Source organism: Chelmon rostratus, chromosome 4, assembly GCF_017976325.1.
Source record: "Chelmon rostratus isolate fCheRos1 chromosome 4, fCheRos1.pri, whole genome shotgun sequence".
Lineage (NCBI taxonomy): Eukaryota > Metazoa > Chordata > Actinopteri > Chaetodontiformes > Chaetodontidae > Chelmon > Chelmon rostratus.
This window is the reverse complement of record NC_055661.1, coordinates 25,708,008-25,724,223: the sequence shown is the minus strand read 5'-3', so window position 1 is coordinate 25,724,223 and position 16,216 is coordinate 25,708,008. Positions and strand designations below refer to the sequence as shown.

At 43.7% G+C, this 16,216-nt stretch overlaps 2 protein-coding genes across 2 annotated transcripts; one reads left to right on the top strand and one right to left on the bottom strand.

Moving 5' to 3' along the window:
* Window positions 1–289: 289 nt before the first annotated feature.
* LOC121606020 (proteasome subunit beta type-11-like) lies at window positions 290–1,474 on the bottom strand. The gene has a single exon (XM_041936179.1). It carries the CDS (start codon window positions 1,472–1,474, stop codon window positions 290–292), a length of 1,185 nt encoding a protein of 394 aa, XP_041792113.1.
* Window positions 1,475–2,009: 535 nt separating this feature from the next.
* Window positions 2,010–15,724, top strand: LOC121605803 (protein sel-1 homolog 3-like). Its single transcript, XM_041935884.1, is given in 26 exon segments — window positions 2,010–2,157; window positions 3,743–4,277; window positions 4,360–4,486; window positions 4,890–5,011; window positions 5,196–5,311; window positions 5,606–5,655; window positions 5,819–5,942; window positions 6,031–6,160; window positions 6,312–6,452; window positions 6,522–6,727; window positions 6,815–6,851; window positions 6,854–7,002; window positions 9,527–9,649; window positions 9,722–9,862; window positions 9,977–10,039; window positions 10,121–10,297; window positions 10,383–10,438; window positions 10,440–10,499; window positions 10,879–10,962; window positions 11,063–11,144; window positions 11,408–11,483; window positions 11,573–11,691; window positions 11,874–11,995; window positions 12,334–12,448; window positions 12,685–12,748; window positions 12,928–15,724. Coding segments are annotated over 26 exon segments (3,315 nt in total). The 5' UTR covers window positions 2,010–2,109; the 3' UTR covers window positions 13,176–15,724.
* The last annotated feature ends 492 nt before the right edge of the window (window positions 15,725–16,216 follow it).

The following is a 16,216-nucleotide window of genomic DNA, read 5'->3' as shown; positions in this document are numbered from 1 at the left end:
TTCAAACACACGCAGGGGTAGATTGTAATTATCTCTTATACTTGAAATGATTCATAATGTCTTAACGTCTAAATCAAAATGCCAGCCAGCAGTGTGCCGTTAGAATACATTTTATCAGCAGCGCAAACAAAACATCAGCTGTTTATTAGAGGGAACGATATGCATGCCCAAATCATTGGAGAAATAGCCTGGAGGATACAACTGCCTGTCCTGTTCATTAATTTAGTATCTGCTGCAAAGATGCCATCACATCTCTCCAAAATACTCCCCGATGTTTGCCTTCCTTTTCTCAAGCCATTTTTGTTTGTTTCATGTCTTTACTCAGAGTCACGTCCAGTCTCTGCCTCCTCTCTCGTCTTTCCTTTTCTCTGTAATATTCCTCTTTCAGATCCTCTCTGCTCCTGCGAGTCCATCCCTTTGAGGTGATGTGAAAGACGTCCACGTAGTTTCCTGAGTATGCGTCCCTGTGCGTGGCTCTGTACACGGCCTCCCTGGCGATGGACGTGGCCTCGTCCACTGTCAGTCCCCATTGGACCCCTTGGTCCAAAATTGAGTAGGCATAGGGTGATCCCGAGCCCACAGAGAAGAGTGTTCCCTGCAGGCGAGTGCCATCACTGCACACATAGCACAGACTGGGTCCAGAGAAACTCACTGTGCTTCTAGCAAAGCGCTGCCGAGCACTGGCTGCTGAAGAGGAGCTCTGAGTCTTTGCCTTTGCCGGGGAGGCAGCTTCAAGACTGGTTTCTGCAGAGGTTCTCGGATCAGTCATTTGACTCTTTGTCATTTCTCTACAGTCACTGAGATCAGTGTTTGCACCTCCCTCCACCTCTCCTCCATCCCACCCACACAGCGTGGCAGCCACACACAGCTCAGTCCCCTTAAACGGGTGAAGCATGTTTGAAAGCAATTTGGCAGCTCCGCTCGTGGATAACCGTCGGCCATGGCGGAGCTGGTAGAGACGCAGTTCTCGAGCCAGAATCCGTTTCCAGAGGGCGCAGTCGGCTGAAGTACCTGACGTGGTACCCACCAAGTGACTGTGAATGGGCAGGATCTTCTGGGAGGCCGGGCACGCCACTAGCCCAGAGCAACTGGACCGAGTGTCTGCTGCGGCCAGCACGCCGCCCTGAAACGTGAAAGCCAGCGTGGTGGTGCCATGAGACATGGAGAAAGGCAGGGGGATAGACTGAGAGGAAGCCAGAGGAAGACTTGTGGGCAAGGAGAGGGGTGGTAAGATGGAGTTTTGAGACGAGATGGCACTGGATCTCTGGACGGTGCTGATTTGCCCAAACTGTATCGGGCTTTCATCCAGGTACTCTGCAACTGGTATATAAAAATTAAACAAATTTGTGCTGTTGCTAAAGGGCAAACCGCACCACCCTAAGTTAAAACTGTCCTTTTTTCCAAAAGCCACTGAAGAACATTCGCTGGTGTCCAGAAGGAAGTCCTGGGAAACGCACAGGTCCTGTAAGGCCATTGAATTGAATGACCTTTTTTCTCTAATCAAGTGTGTATTTTAGCAGCAGCCACTCTTTATATAGACAACGAGACCGCATTCATCTGCGTGTGGTCACCTGAAAAAACCCCCATCAGCGGCAGTTACCGATGCATCATTCCTTTCACTTTGAAGCACGAACAGTCAGTAGCTCATGGGTAATTAGTTTTGGCTGTGATATGAGGTTGTATTTCAGATCATATTTCTTCAAAGTCTTGTGTGGGCGAAGGCCACGGAGGACGCTGGGTGATGGCACGGCCTTGGCTTGAGCACATCAAAATTAAGTTAGACTCTGAGCTTTGATGCATCACTTCTATGGAAAGTTCCCTAATGGAATCACGGATAAAATGAGTTAGCCGACATTTTCCTTACACAATGGTGTCCTTCTGGCCAAGCCTTTCAGGCTCTGTAGGTAGCCCTTTAAAGGCAACTCATGCAAATAGCTGAACTTGCCACACCAGAATATCAGGTAATCCTGCATCACACGGGATGTATGCTCATACGTTTGCCACCTGTTTGACAAATACGCTTCCAGCTGTCAACATTATGAGCGAAATGGTTGAAAATGAACCCAGGGATTACATTGTTTTTACTTTTTAATTAATCTTAAACCAAAAATGAACATGTCACATGTTGGATATGTCTTCAGTGCTGCTTTCATAATGGTAAGAAACTCTATTACTCTTTGCTGATTATTGTATTACAGTACTGCAACCCTGATATCATTTCAGTGTCAAACTTGCACATGCGTTTATAATTAATAGGTTTATTCTTTAATTGATATTTTTGTAATAACATTGCATTAAATGATGTAAAAGAAGTGGCTCACTATAATGAGCCTACAGATAATAAAAACCTGAATCTGCAGCTCCCCTTGACTTTACAGAGCTTCATAGTGAGTTTCAGCTCCCCGTCTAGCTGTCAGGACCACAACTTTATTGTCGTAGCTGGCAGCTGTTGTTAAAAACACTACCTGCTCAGCAAAAGGCAGCCAGACTTAAAGTTTAGCTGGTGAACACAGTGGAACATTTAGCTGCTAAGGAGGCAGATATTCCCTCAGGAGTGGGCACTGTAGAAACCACAGCAAAAAGAGACAGAATATTAGATGTACCAGAAACAAGACTAAATGAAAGCTAATGTTGCTTTCTAACTGATGGATGTGTTAAACAGCAACTGTGTGCTAATAAGTTTAATGTTAGGTGCACTGTTCTTCAACAGAGGTGGGGTGGTTAACCAGACGCACATTAGCTGAACCAACCAGTTAGTCCTCATCCTTGAAATCTTTTCTCTTGTAAAACCAAAACTTGTTTGAAAAAGCATAAATGTCACATTTGTGTCGCCCGTCAAAGTTTGATATTTAGTGTGGAGTATGCTACTTGTTGCCCCTTGTGACCATCAGGGGGGAAAAAACTCCGGCCACAGGGGGGCAGTGATGAGGCTGTTAGCTTAGCACACCGCAACGAGGCGAAGACGACACCGAACTTTGCTTTTCTATGGGCACAGAAGCTGATCCTGACTGAGCTTGCAATTATCTATTTAAATAATTTTATCTAGAGAAAACAAAAGGTTGTTTCCTCTTATTATGTATAATGTTTGTGATCAGTGCCGGCATGCATAGTTGGCATCTTGACAAGTGTAGCAACTGATTTAAGCTGAAAATATCAGATCAAGGAGCTCCCATTATTGATCAATGCATCAGAAGTCAACTTATAAATATTTTGGTGTGATAACTTACATCATCAATCTTTAACAGGTTCAGCTGCTCGGAAATAAATATTTAATCTCGTCAGTGGGTGTGGGTGAGGTGCGCTTTCATTTGAGCACACATGACATCCTGCTAAATTAGCTACGGCATAAATGTGTTGATAAAAGTCCGGGGTTGCAGGTGTCTGTAGGCGATGCTGTGGGGATCTCGTTGTACGGTGGGATGGGTCTGCTAATCTCACGGCCTTAATAATGTTTTTACCTCTGCCATTATAATCAGCTTTATTTGAGCAGCTGCTGGTTGAAGCAGAGAAAAAGTCTCCAGATAAATCTCATTATCTCGAGAAATCAGCCTTTTGTTTTCTCGAGATAACGAGATAAATTAATCAAAAAGCGTGGTCGTTCTCGGCTTCTGTAGCGGCCTTCCCAATGGGGATAGGTCGCCCCAAGAGGCCAAAAGGTGAACGTCCTTCTAAAACTTCCTCTGGCAACACATCGTGCTTTCTTTACATTCACTGAATTTTACTCTACTTTCACTTCAACCAGGGACTCTGTGTGTTACAAACCGTTTCATCCTCCTCACTCCAAACTGGCGACAGCCTGCCTGACGATTTCCTAGGCTTTGACTCGGCCCCTGACAAGTTGGCGGATGGCTCAGCGGTCCTTGTGCGGTATCGATGCTCCAGGCCATGTCGGCTCGCGGTGGAGACGGCGGTGTCCACATTAAGGAAGACGGATTTAGTGGTCTTCAGGAGGAAATGGATCAGCGGCACAGCCCGAGTCTACAGGATCCACCAGGTGTTGCTCAGATGGCCTCCATCCGTTTTATATCAACAGGACTTTTTCAACAGGCGCGTTCTGGACGTCCAGAATGTGACAGTCCGTGCTTGGTTAGGGCATCTTAATGATGGCGGTGAACCTGGGACACACCAGGGCTCCATGCTGAGGGTTTATAAAGTGCTGCAGATAAAACCACTCTCAGAGCGTCCAGCTAAGCCTCCCACTGAGTGCCCTTCATGGTCTGCTCAGCTGATGTGGCAGGTGACCAGAAACAGGATTCGTCATTGTCCACACGAGTCAGGTCAGACCCTTAATCATGTCTTTATTACCAAAACTTTTAATGGTCTGTGTATGTAATCTCTTGCTGTTTCACATCCGCATAGATATAATCGACATGCTAACGTTCCCGCTGGCGAGCACCGGCGAGCGCTTTGGAGTCGTGCGCAGGTTCCAGCCTTTTATCGACCGAGCCCTGGAGAGAGCCCGTCTTCATGCTGTGACACAGCCCAGGTCGGACTCACACTTCACACACTGACTTTTCTTTTGGTTCGTTTTTAGCTACACAGCATGAAACAAATCCCCAGCAGGGTCTCCAAATGTTGCCCAGAGACCACCTCACAATGCCGGAGGTTTGTGTGGCTGTCAGGCCACAGGTCGGTGATCGCTTCCTCCTCAGTGCTGGCAGCTGTTAGAGCGCAATCCTCTTTTAGTTTTACTTCACCGTCATTACAAATGACTCTGCAGGCTTCGGGAAGCCTCTTCACCAGAGCATATAAGCTTTTTACTCACGGTCAATGACAGACAGCGAGGTCAGTCACTTTTAGCAGAAAGCGCTGCGTTTTAAATTCAGCCTCACGCCTCAGCGGCCGCAGAAATGATTTGTCAAGTCGCGTTTCGTTTGTTTGGTTTTCAGCGTCGCCTTATCGCTGTGGATCTACCTGCTGAAATGGTGTCACGGGAAGCTCTGCGGGATCATCCATCACGTCGATAGGAACAATTTATACGACTCCGTTCTGATGCAGCTTACAGACGCAGGTGGGTCACAGCAGCTTGTGGGGACACCTGATACCAGTTTAGGGGATTAGATGGAGGCATCACGAGATGGTTGTGAGCGATGATGTGTGTTTTGTGAGAACTGTGGAACAGACTGTGTTATGTATTAATAAAGAGCGTTGGATCTCCTGTGGTGAAATATATGACTGTCATATCTCCTGTGTAGGGGACGTCATAATTCAGGCACGTGTGACAACAGGAGAAGATGAAGCTTTTCGAGCCGGTGTCGTGTTGCCCCTGAGGAGATGGATTAGATTAGACTGTTACATACAGGACTCGAAGGTATAGAACCTCTGTGTTTGCCTCTGGGAGCCGGGATAAGGAGCAGAAATTAAAATACAGCTCGGCCAACGTCTTACAATCATCCTCATCCCTTCTGAGTTTCATTCGGCGCCCTTGCTTTGCAGCATTTGATTTCCTTTTAGAACAGCTGTAAGATCCTGAAAGATGGTTCCTTTCCAGCTGGGAAACTCCAGGCGATTGCAGTGTGTTCTGCAATTTGGAGCCGTTTACAGCTGAGTGGGTTTTTTCTCTGTGTGTGGCGTGAGCTCGTGCATTATTATGTCTGGCTTTCAGGTGCTGCTGGATGCAACGTGGGATGATGAAACGCGCGGATATGTATATGAGTAAGATGTGTTATTGCTTTATGTCAGTTTTTCTCCTTTAAATGTCATGAAATATGAAATGTTGCCTTTACAAAACACCTGTTAGTCCAGTTACTGCAATAGAGCAGGGATGACTGATACATACACACTGATCATGAGAGCTGGTTTAAATGGTATCTTATAGGTTTCAGGACAACATCCACTACGATGACACCGACGGATACTTTGTGATCGGAGGAGGCAAATACATACCAGGCATCCATGGGTATTTTGGGCCGATCAAATACTATCGTTTAGGAACAGAAGAGGTAATGCCATTTCTAATCCTAATTAAAAACGTCACTGTTTTGTTGTTTAATTCCTTTGTGTTGAAATGCGATGTTTTCCGCATCACAGGTAAGAAACTCAAAGCCAGCGTTGCAGGAGCTGGAGAAGACTCATCAGGAGTGTCGGGAAATAAAAGCCTTTACAAGAGCTTTTCTGCATCAAGTAGCTGAGAGTCACATCCTGTCACGAATCAACAAAGGTGAGATGTTATTTTGACAAGTCTTTTAAAGCGGCGGCGCAGCTATTCTACAGGGATCAACCGTAAACAGCTCTCATGTACAAGGTGTCAATACAGCAGCACACCACATTAAGTATGAAGATTAGTGTTGACAGGCTATGTTTTATTTCAGGCACCTGCATCCCTCACTTCATCAGACTGTGGGGTCACTTTGGAGGGAAAATCAGCACACCAACATGGACCTGGGAAAACCAGCTTGATCACAGCACGCTTTTTCATTTCTTGCAAACAAAAGCGGAGGAAATCGGAACAGGTGTGACTGCGCTGCGCTGTTTGACCATATACGTATGCACAGTTTTTGACATGTCTTCGTTTTCTGTAGGATCTTTAGGCCTGAAGGACCTCAGGAGGACTTTGTTTGAGCAGGCAGTTGGTATGATATTCACCGTGGATCAGGGAGAAAATAAAATAATTTCCAACTCAACGGCTCTGCTACAAGTAGCCTCCTGCTTTGGAAATCATAAGGCGTCTCTCTTGTTGGCTGCTGTCCACCTCTCCGGCCTGGGACATACAGTCGATCAGCAGAAGGTAGAGTCGGTGCCTTCCTCGTAGCTTAACTGCCACTTTATCACACCTCTTCTGTAATGGCGACTGATAATATTGACTGTGTTTCAGGGTCACGTCTATGTCTGATGCACAGACATAGACGTGACATAGACATAGACTTTGCCCTGATGCACGCAGGGTACAAGCACACACAAGGAATTGATGGGTTTCCAAAAGACTTGGACATGGCTTACAGCTACTATTCCAACGCTGGGGCACAGAGCAGCATGGACAGTTCCAGGATGCATGAAAAAAACGTATGTTTGAACAACTCAAATTGCTAGAAAATTGTTTTTAGGAATGGAAATACCTCTGTCGGTTGGTCCTCCACTTTAGACTAGTCTTGAAAACTTCTCAACCCCCAGAGGAGGAATTGAACCTCTAGTGAACCTCTAACTTTATATCTGCCACCAATATCAAGTCAAAATTTCAATGTTGTTCATGTCCACTTACCTGCAAAACTAATGACATCTCCATAAACCTCAACTGTACTTTGTTTTGCACTAATTAGCAAATGTAGCCTTGCAAACATGCTAAACTACGACGGTGAGCATGGTGAACATGCCTGCACAACACTAGCATGGTAGCGTTCTCCATGTGAGCATGCTAGCATGCCCACATTAGCGTTTAGCTATGAGCTCCACTGTTCTAAAGTACAGCACAGAGCTGCTAGCATGATTAGACGTATTCTTGTTTATTGATAAAAGTTTTATTATGCTTGTATTAGTAGGATATAGATGGAAAGTGGTAGAAATAGTGCAGAGGAGTTGGTAACGTTGGTGGTAAGGTATTTATTTAAACTACACTTTAACACATTTCTGCACAGTTAAAGGAATTGTTGACGTTTGCATGAAGAGAGCTTTTTTTGAGATTTTAATGAGAAAAATGGCTCCCTGATATCAGTCAGTTGAATATAAAGCTAAAGCCAGCAGCTTCTTAGCTTAGCTTAGCATAAACACTGTAAACATGCTGAAACTGCTAGCCTGGATCTGTAACCACCGAACCCAGCTAAGACACAGTCCAGCATGTAAAACACCAAACTGTCATTTTAATATTTTGCTTTCTGTATGGATTAAACAGATGAGATGTAATTAGTGAGATTTAATTGGCTGCTGGTAGTTGGATTTTATTACTTACAGGCAGAAACTGACTGGCTGGTTCCCCTTTTCCAGTCTTCATACTTCAAACTGAATAAACAGAGAAGAGTATTGATCTTCACTTTTAATTCTCAGCTAGAAAGTGAGTTTCCCCAAAACGGTGAACTATTCCTTTAAAAACAGAAAGGATGACCATAAGTAAAACATAACAATAAAAAAAGAATAAGAACTGTATCACAGCATTCAAACACATTGACATCCACACGCACACACATGCACAAACACATCACACACATGACAGCAGTGATACGAAAGGGTCTATGTACAAAATATGATTAATAGTGTGTTTGCTGGTCGAGCCAGGGAGAATAGGTGGGTCTTAAATCTTAATTTAAAAATGCGAATGAGTTAGCTGTCATGATGAATAGAAGAGCAGCACTCCAAAGATAAGGGGCCCGCTATGAGAAAACTCGACTTCAGACTGATTTCCTGTTTATTCTTGGGATATTTAAATAAGCTGCATCAAATCAGGGGCGGTTCATGAAGACAACACAAAGACTTTACTGTCTGCTCCAGCTTCAATAGGCCGCTAATGCACCGAGAGAACTATTGTGGTGAAGTTTGTTAGTGGAAACTGTTGCTACTGTTTTTCGGCTAACTTTCTGGGTAGAATAATCCATTTGGATCTAATCTTAATTAAAGACCCTGAAAACCCATTGGCTCCACCATCATTATAAGCGATAGGGTTCTACCTGACCACGAAATGTTCCACTAGAGTCAAAACTGTTTTATTTATTTCAATCTGATATCTGTCGCTGCTGTTTGGCCTGAGCTCAGCTGATAAATGTCATCTCACATACTTCTGAGTACCGTAAATCGGTGCTGTTCACCCATCGCCACTTTCCAAAACAGAGCAAGTTATCGTAGCTTATTAGCTGTTCTGCACCATTAACTTTTATTCAACCTCCTCCAGTCAGAGTCAGAGCTTTTCAGACAGCTATGAGACAGGAGCCGATGGTACGAATACGCCTTTTAAATAGAACTTATTGTACCGTTTGCGATTGAGCTAAGCTAATGAGCTAAAAAGCTTGCTAACTGACTTTTTATTGAACTAAATGTGTGCGATGGTGGAAAAAATGCCAGGAGGAAGTAAACAAAGCAGCAGAGAAACAGGAGCTCCAGGAGCTTTTTAAATGTAATAGATTACAGGTCACTAGTTAGTCTGTTAAAAATGTAATCAGTCATGCAACTATTTCAATTACTTCATCAAAATAATGTAACTTATTCCATCTGATTATGTTTTAATAACTTCTCTAGCCGTATTAAACTGAGCTGAAAAATGACTTTAATAATCTTTATTTTATGCGAGTGCTCGCGGCTGCTTTAACTTGCCTTTACACTGATCTGCTGGCGCCGATCGATCCATTCGATGCTGATTTTCACTGCTGGTAAACAAGCTTTACACTGTACAGTGATGTCAGAGCCCTCTATTGATTTCTTCAGGAAAATACTGTCGACTTTCCAGCACTGAAGGATGTTCTTGTGACCCCCCGAATGTCACTTTGTCATGCGACCACTGCTTTACAGCAGCAGCAGCAGCAGTATTGCAGCTACTAAGAGTATAATTAGGGCATTATTTGTGATAGTAGAAGCACTAAGAGTTCTTATTTTGTCTGTCTTAAAGCAATACATGCCTGAACACATCTACCTGAGCAGTGACGAGGATTTAAAGGGCCTCACACACGAGACAGGTGACGTCGTTGAGTATCTGAAGTTCCAGTCAGAGCGAGGAGACGTCGAATCTCAGGTACGTTTGAGTCCCCTCCTTCTTTCTGACACGGTGTTCAGAGCAGGCCGATGAAAACTCTGTTCTCTTTAGAGACATCTGGGGACGATTCTTTACTGGGGACAGCGTGGAGTTTCGAAAGACACCGTGAGCGCGGTGAAGTGGCTCGAGAGGAGCGCCATGCAGATGAAGGATCCTTCAGCGATGTACCACTACTCCATCCTGCTGATGAAGGTTCTGTGAGATTAGAAAGACTCGACCAACTCTCTGATTAGACTGAATGGTGGATGTTGTGTGTGCGTGTGTTTTGATAGTTATTGATTCACTGATTGATGTTGATTCCTTCAGGGTGAGGGAGTAAAAAGAAACTACACCCGAGGTTTTCAGCTGCTGGAGAAAGCTGCAGCAATGGTCGGTGTGCGCTCCGAGTAATCAGTCTGTGTGTTTGCTGTATGTGCCTTCGCCTCACCAGTGTTGGTTTCCTCGCTCTAGGGCTCAATTAACGCCTTGAACGGTTTGGGCTGGTACCACGGGAGTATACTGAACGACCATAAAAATGCAGTGAAATACTTTGAGCAAGCGGTGCTAAACGGGAGCGACGATGGCATGTTCAACCTGGGGATTTATCATCTCAACGGGAAAAACCCCGACAGGCCGCGGAGGAATGAGGTTCGAGTCCCACACATCGTCAAAATGTGGTTTTATCCCCGATCTGGCGCGATCAATGAGCTGATGCATCCTGTGTGATCCACAGACGGCCGCGTTCCAGCACTTTCTGAACGCATCTCGGCTCGGTCACGTAGCGGCATCGGTGGTATCTTTCGACAGGAAGCCTGGAAGGGGTGTCTCAGGATGTGGAGAGGGCTGTGATGTAAGAGGCTTTCATTAGCTTGGTGAAGAAAGCTTTGTTATGGGCTGTTGCACTGTAGCCTGCAGCTCAATGGCATCTAATTTCAATGACAGTGGCTAATTCAAGGTCAGAACCTAGCATTTGCATATCTAAAAATAAGAGTCACTGTCACTGCATTATTGTCTGGCACAGAGAGATTCTGCTTACCATTGTTCCTCTGGTATCTTATGAATTTAAAGAAGCTCCTGCTGCAGCTATTGGCGCCTGTTTTTTTTGTTTTTTTTTTTAGAATGACCTCGACAAATCAGGAACTATTTTTGGATCATGTTAAAATATTTTCCGTTTATGTGCAGAAAATGATCTTCCATAATTCATCAGCCATCCTTTACCCTCTGTGCAGAATGCTAAAAACAGTGTGCGAACAGAACGGACACGTTGGATTTATGATCCGAGAGGCTCTCCAGGCCTACCTCCAGGGCTCTTGGTGAGAACATTAATTACAATTACTTTTCAATTGTCCTCATTTTCTTTGCTTTGTACCTTTTTTTGTCTTCTTCTCATCTGTTTTATTGTGTTGTAAGCAGGCAGCAGGCCTTTGTGAAGTATGTTTTGGCAGCTCAAACTGGACTGGGCCTGGCCCAGAGCAATGTTGCGCACCTGTGTGAGGTAAATGCGCTTTTTCTCTAGTTTTATATCTGTCCTCAACAACAAAACAATGACTCTTCCTTTAATCTGATTTTCCGCACAATTCTGAAATCAATGTCTCGTAATCTGACTTCTGAAGGGAGTTGATGAACAAACTGCGCGTCGTTCCAATCACATGCTAAAAGAAAGAAAATCAAGCCGGAGGGAAATTGTTAGCAGCTGATAACATAGCCTTCATCAGTGTCTGCTCTCCCCCCACCCTGCACTCACTCTCCAACATGCAGGAGCTGAATCTCGGCCATGACTGTCAGTGGAGATATCATAACTACTCTATATTAAACTATGATCCCCATCCGTCCGGTGAGCTCCTCTCATTTCATTTTGCTTTAACCTCTCCCTCTCCCTGTCAATCTGGTCGATAAACAGAAAGTATTTATCTTCTTTTATAGCTCTGCTGAAAATGGGAGACTACTACTACGGTTCCTCCGGCGCGCAAGAAGACTCATTATCCTTGGTTGGTCAGGCCATATCGATGTATGGCAGAGCAGCTCTGGCAGGCAGCCCTCAGGTGACAGATTTACTTGGTCTGTAATCTCATCATCCTATGATAAACTTAATTAAACTTCCACGGGCTCAGGCACACCGCAATAAAAACAACAAACAGCATTATACAGTGTTATTATTTGGAGACTTTCTCAGTGAATTACCCATCAGCCCCTGTTATGATTTTATTTTTACGCGGACTCTCAGGGAATGTACAACTTGGCTGTTTTGGCACAACGAGGCTACGCTCTCCCGCTGAACACCCACAGCTTATTCAACGTGTCACGCCTTGATGAGCGGGACTTTGTGGTGGAGAAGATCTTAAAAAGGTGCTTTTTAAAAAAAAAAAAAAAATCCATGTCCAGCCACAACAATGAGTAATGACAAGCGCTCTCATGTCTGTGTGGTCAATATGAAGGCTTAACCTCGCACAAAAACAGGTTGTTGTCGTTTTTCTGCATCTACATCCACCTGTTTCCAGTCTTTGTGCTAAGCTAAGCTAATGTTTTGTTAGTGGTAGCTTCATTTTTACTGTCTAGACATGAGAGCAACATTTTAACTCTTGGTATATGCCAAAATGTCAGAAATCTCAAAGGCTGGCTATGCTGGACCATATATATATATATATATATATACTGTGTATATAGAAGTTGTTTTATCTCCTCAGATGTATGGAGACTGAGGCTGAAGAAGCAGTGACGCCCTGTTCTTTAGCTCTGCTCCGAGTTCAGATGGGAAAAGCCTGGAGGAGAGTGACTCAGAGCGGTGCAGGGCTCCTCTTGGTAGGCAATTAGGCAATAGTCGCTGTAGTGTGAGAAGAATTCAACACACTGTACGCTGCACTCCTATATTACATTGCTCTCCTTTGATAATTTGATCTAGCATTAATAATTGAAATGTGTGAGAATGTAAATTGGACTTTCATCATGAATAAGGAATTAAAGACACTATAGGCTGCTATGTTGAAAAAGAGAATATGTGCTGATTTATTTAAATCATTCTTCTTGTTTCTCTGTAGGCATATGCGTCTCTTCTTGCTGCCATTGTCGTTGCTGCCATCGTGCCGTTGCAGAGCTGTCTTCGTAAGTAACTGCTTTTCTCTGCTGCACCCACTTGCATGTATTTGCCACAAGATGGTGCAGTTTCCCCACATATCGGTCGAGTACCTCGACTTGCACATCAAAAGATAATCCATGCAATCATGTTTGTTTGCCGTGTCAAGTTACCTCCTTTCATTCTGCTCATCTGCTAATTAACACAGAACAAACGGCTGCCCGTCACCGTGTGGTTGCACCGAGGGCGAGGACATCATCTGACAGCCAAGATGGTGTCATCTTGAATAGAGAGCAAGATGGCATCATGAGAGGAACCTACAGAGCGGCGGGGAATCAATGGCTTACCGCCCTGAATGGCGAGCAGTGGCCCCCGCAGACAGGAGATTTGGCCGTGACTCTGTCGGGTGTGTGTCTGTGTGCTTTCTGGACCGCACTCCTCTATCACCTCTTATGACACAAAATACAAAGCACAGTGATCCAATAGCCACAGCGAAAGCCCCAGACACTACATATCGTAAGAGCATGCATTTAGCGGATGAGTTGCAGCTATTCATGTGACACATTTGTGTTTCGGAGGCGTGTGACTCATCTGAAGTTCCAGTCAGGAGAGAAGTGCTGATCAGAATGTGAGTGTGCTGCTTTATCACAGCGCTCGTGATGCTTCCTCACCAATCATTATTCCATTGTTTTGTCTGTGGAAAAATGAAAAACTTACCATGCGGTTCATTTAATCAATGCTGAGTCCGACCCCACAGTTTATATTGTCTTTGGGCTGAGTGAAGCTTCTGTTATGCAATAAGTAAATCATATTTTAGCAGAGTGTTTATTATTTGATATGTTTTTTTGTGGAAATCACACAAAAAGACGCAAAGGATCAGCCTCAGTGATGGATGTGTTCGGACATGTTCGACCAGAAGCCGCGTTGTAATAGGTCAGCTATTAAGACTTGCTCCTATCAGGGACGCGCTGGTGATAAGTGTCTGACAGGAGACTGGACATGCGACAGCAGCATGCGGGCACATTTAAACATTTTGTCCAAGGTCAGAGCGACGGAGCTTCAGAAGTTATCGCTTCAGTCTCTGGGCTGCCGGTCAATACATGAGATAAGACAATATGAGTTTTAGCCTTCGCTGTGGGAGGCAAGAAAAGTTTGGCTTGAAAGGATAAGTTACTATAGCGATGGACACCTCAAACACTCCTTTAATGCCTCTTTGTGTTGCTGTTGTCACTGTGTTCACAAAAAAAAAAAACATAATGGGCAATATCTTGTGAGGGATTTTGTTTGTATTGCTGCCAACAAATATGAGGAATAGGCAGCGTTACTCAGTTCTTAACAGTTATTTACAGCTCTGGGTGACTTGTGATGATGTGCAGTTTATAGCAGTGAGTGTTGTTGCCTGGTATTCATGGAGCTGTCATTAGTTAAATAAGGAGTTTCACAGTGTAAACAGCACCACGCGCAGCTCCTTCAGTTTCGAGCGAAGTCGGTATATAATTTGGGGATGAAATAATGATCCTTCTTCCTTCTTCTATCCCTGTCCCTTCTGTCGTCGGTGTCTTTCTTTATAGGGAGAGGTCACCAAAACAAAAACGTTGCATGCTGTTACGCATGTGCACTCTGGTGATCTTTTAGATGTTTTCTGCTGTTGATGTGGTTGAATTTTAATAGTGTTGGGAATCTGTGACAACACTAGTCGAAGTTGTTTGTCAAGGCTAATGTCTCCATATCCACAGTGCTACCCAAAGTATTTCTTAATTATACATGTCCAGCACTAAAATGATATAAAGCAATTACCAGTGTAGGAAGCTTTGCTTTAAAGGCTGTTATTTAGGGAAAAGAGGAAGATCAATACCGGTCTTGTGTCTGTTTGTTGGCTAAATATAAAGCTACAGCCAGGTTAGCTTAAGTATAAAGACACAATACACAAATACAGACTGCTAGCTGGTCATTTTTAGAGTTTTTGTACATTTTTTATGTTAAATAAAAAAGATATAACATCTTAATTTGTCAGCTTTAGAGGTGTCGTGCTAGCTGTTTCCACCTGGTTCCAGTCTTTATGCTATGCTAGGTGCTAGCGCTTGCTCTGTATCTGCCGTACAACCGCAACAGTGGTATCGATCATCTCACCTAACTTTCGGCAAGAAGGCGAGTATTATTTCCCAAATTATCTAACCAAAGGCAAAGTGAGCGAGCTAACGTGAGCTGTCGCACCTGTTCTGGTTACTCATTGACTTTATTCTTATCATTTCACTGATAAATTAAATTGATTTACTGGCCTTACAAACATTCCATGAGGATTTTAGGCCAAGTCAGTTTGAAACTGTAGGCCTACTTATAATTTCCTTAATTGTGAAATCCCAATCCTGCATTACCTCCAAACTCTGTGCAAATACTGTGCAAATACTGTATAATAATAATAATAATATATAATTAGACTGTAATTATGTCACACCACGTGTTGTTTGGCATTTTGAAAACAAACTTTTTTTCCATTGATTTCACAAAAAAAGCAATTGCCAAGTGAAGAAGGTAGAAAATATGCAAGTAGATTTATATTATATTACAGCCTTGATTTCAGTGTAATTGTTTAATGAGCTGATAACACATTGATTGATGTGACCTTGGGTTAATACATTAAATTGTGTGTAAGGTCATGATGATTTTGACCAGCGTCACCACACGCTGACAGAAACTTTCACACTGTTCCTTCTTTTCAAGTTCGGTTTAACTCTCACTGAACCCTCCGGACTGTTTGATTAAAACAACCAATATTTGATTTGTAGATTTTTTTCAAAGTCTTGCTGGCATCAAATGTCCATGGCATGTGCACAAAAAAATCTTTTCAGGGCTATTAATTTTCCACGACTGTAGAGAGCAATTTTAGTTCCCCTACAGTATTTCTTCATCAAAGAGTGTGATGATACCGCTGCAACCATCTGATTTAATTTCCCTTCTTTTCAAATGGCTGCTGTAACATGCAATTAAATCCAGCACCCCATCGACACCCATTGAAGTTCCTCCACTTTCCTCAATGAGCACTGCAACGAACCACTGAGTGCCTTTTCATGTAAGTTTCGCAAAGTGTTTGCATGGCTGGCACTTGAAGTTGTGGTGGTCTGTGGTTTTATGCCTCGGCTGCAATAACACACACACACACACACACACACACATACAAACACACCTCGGTAAGGCTTTTTAGGTGCAGCAAGCACCACCCGCCACATTTGGAGAGCAGAAGCACAAGGTCTCGATACAACAATGGGTAAAATCAGCGTTATTGTGATTCACTTATTAAATAGGGAAAATTTCCACCTGCTGACCACGCTCAAAACTACGCAGGCATAATGTTAAAATAAAGGGATTACTTGTACGCAGTGCCTGCTTAGTTACTGCAAGAAAAAATAGCTTGTATCTCAGCTGGACTTTGGCAACATCTGTATCAAATGATCTGGTGACCAATACGCCTTGCTGAGGCAGTAAAAGGAAATAAAAAC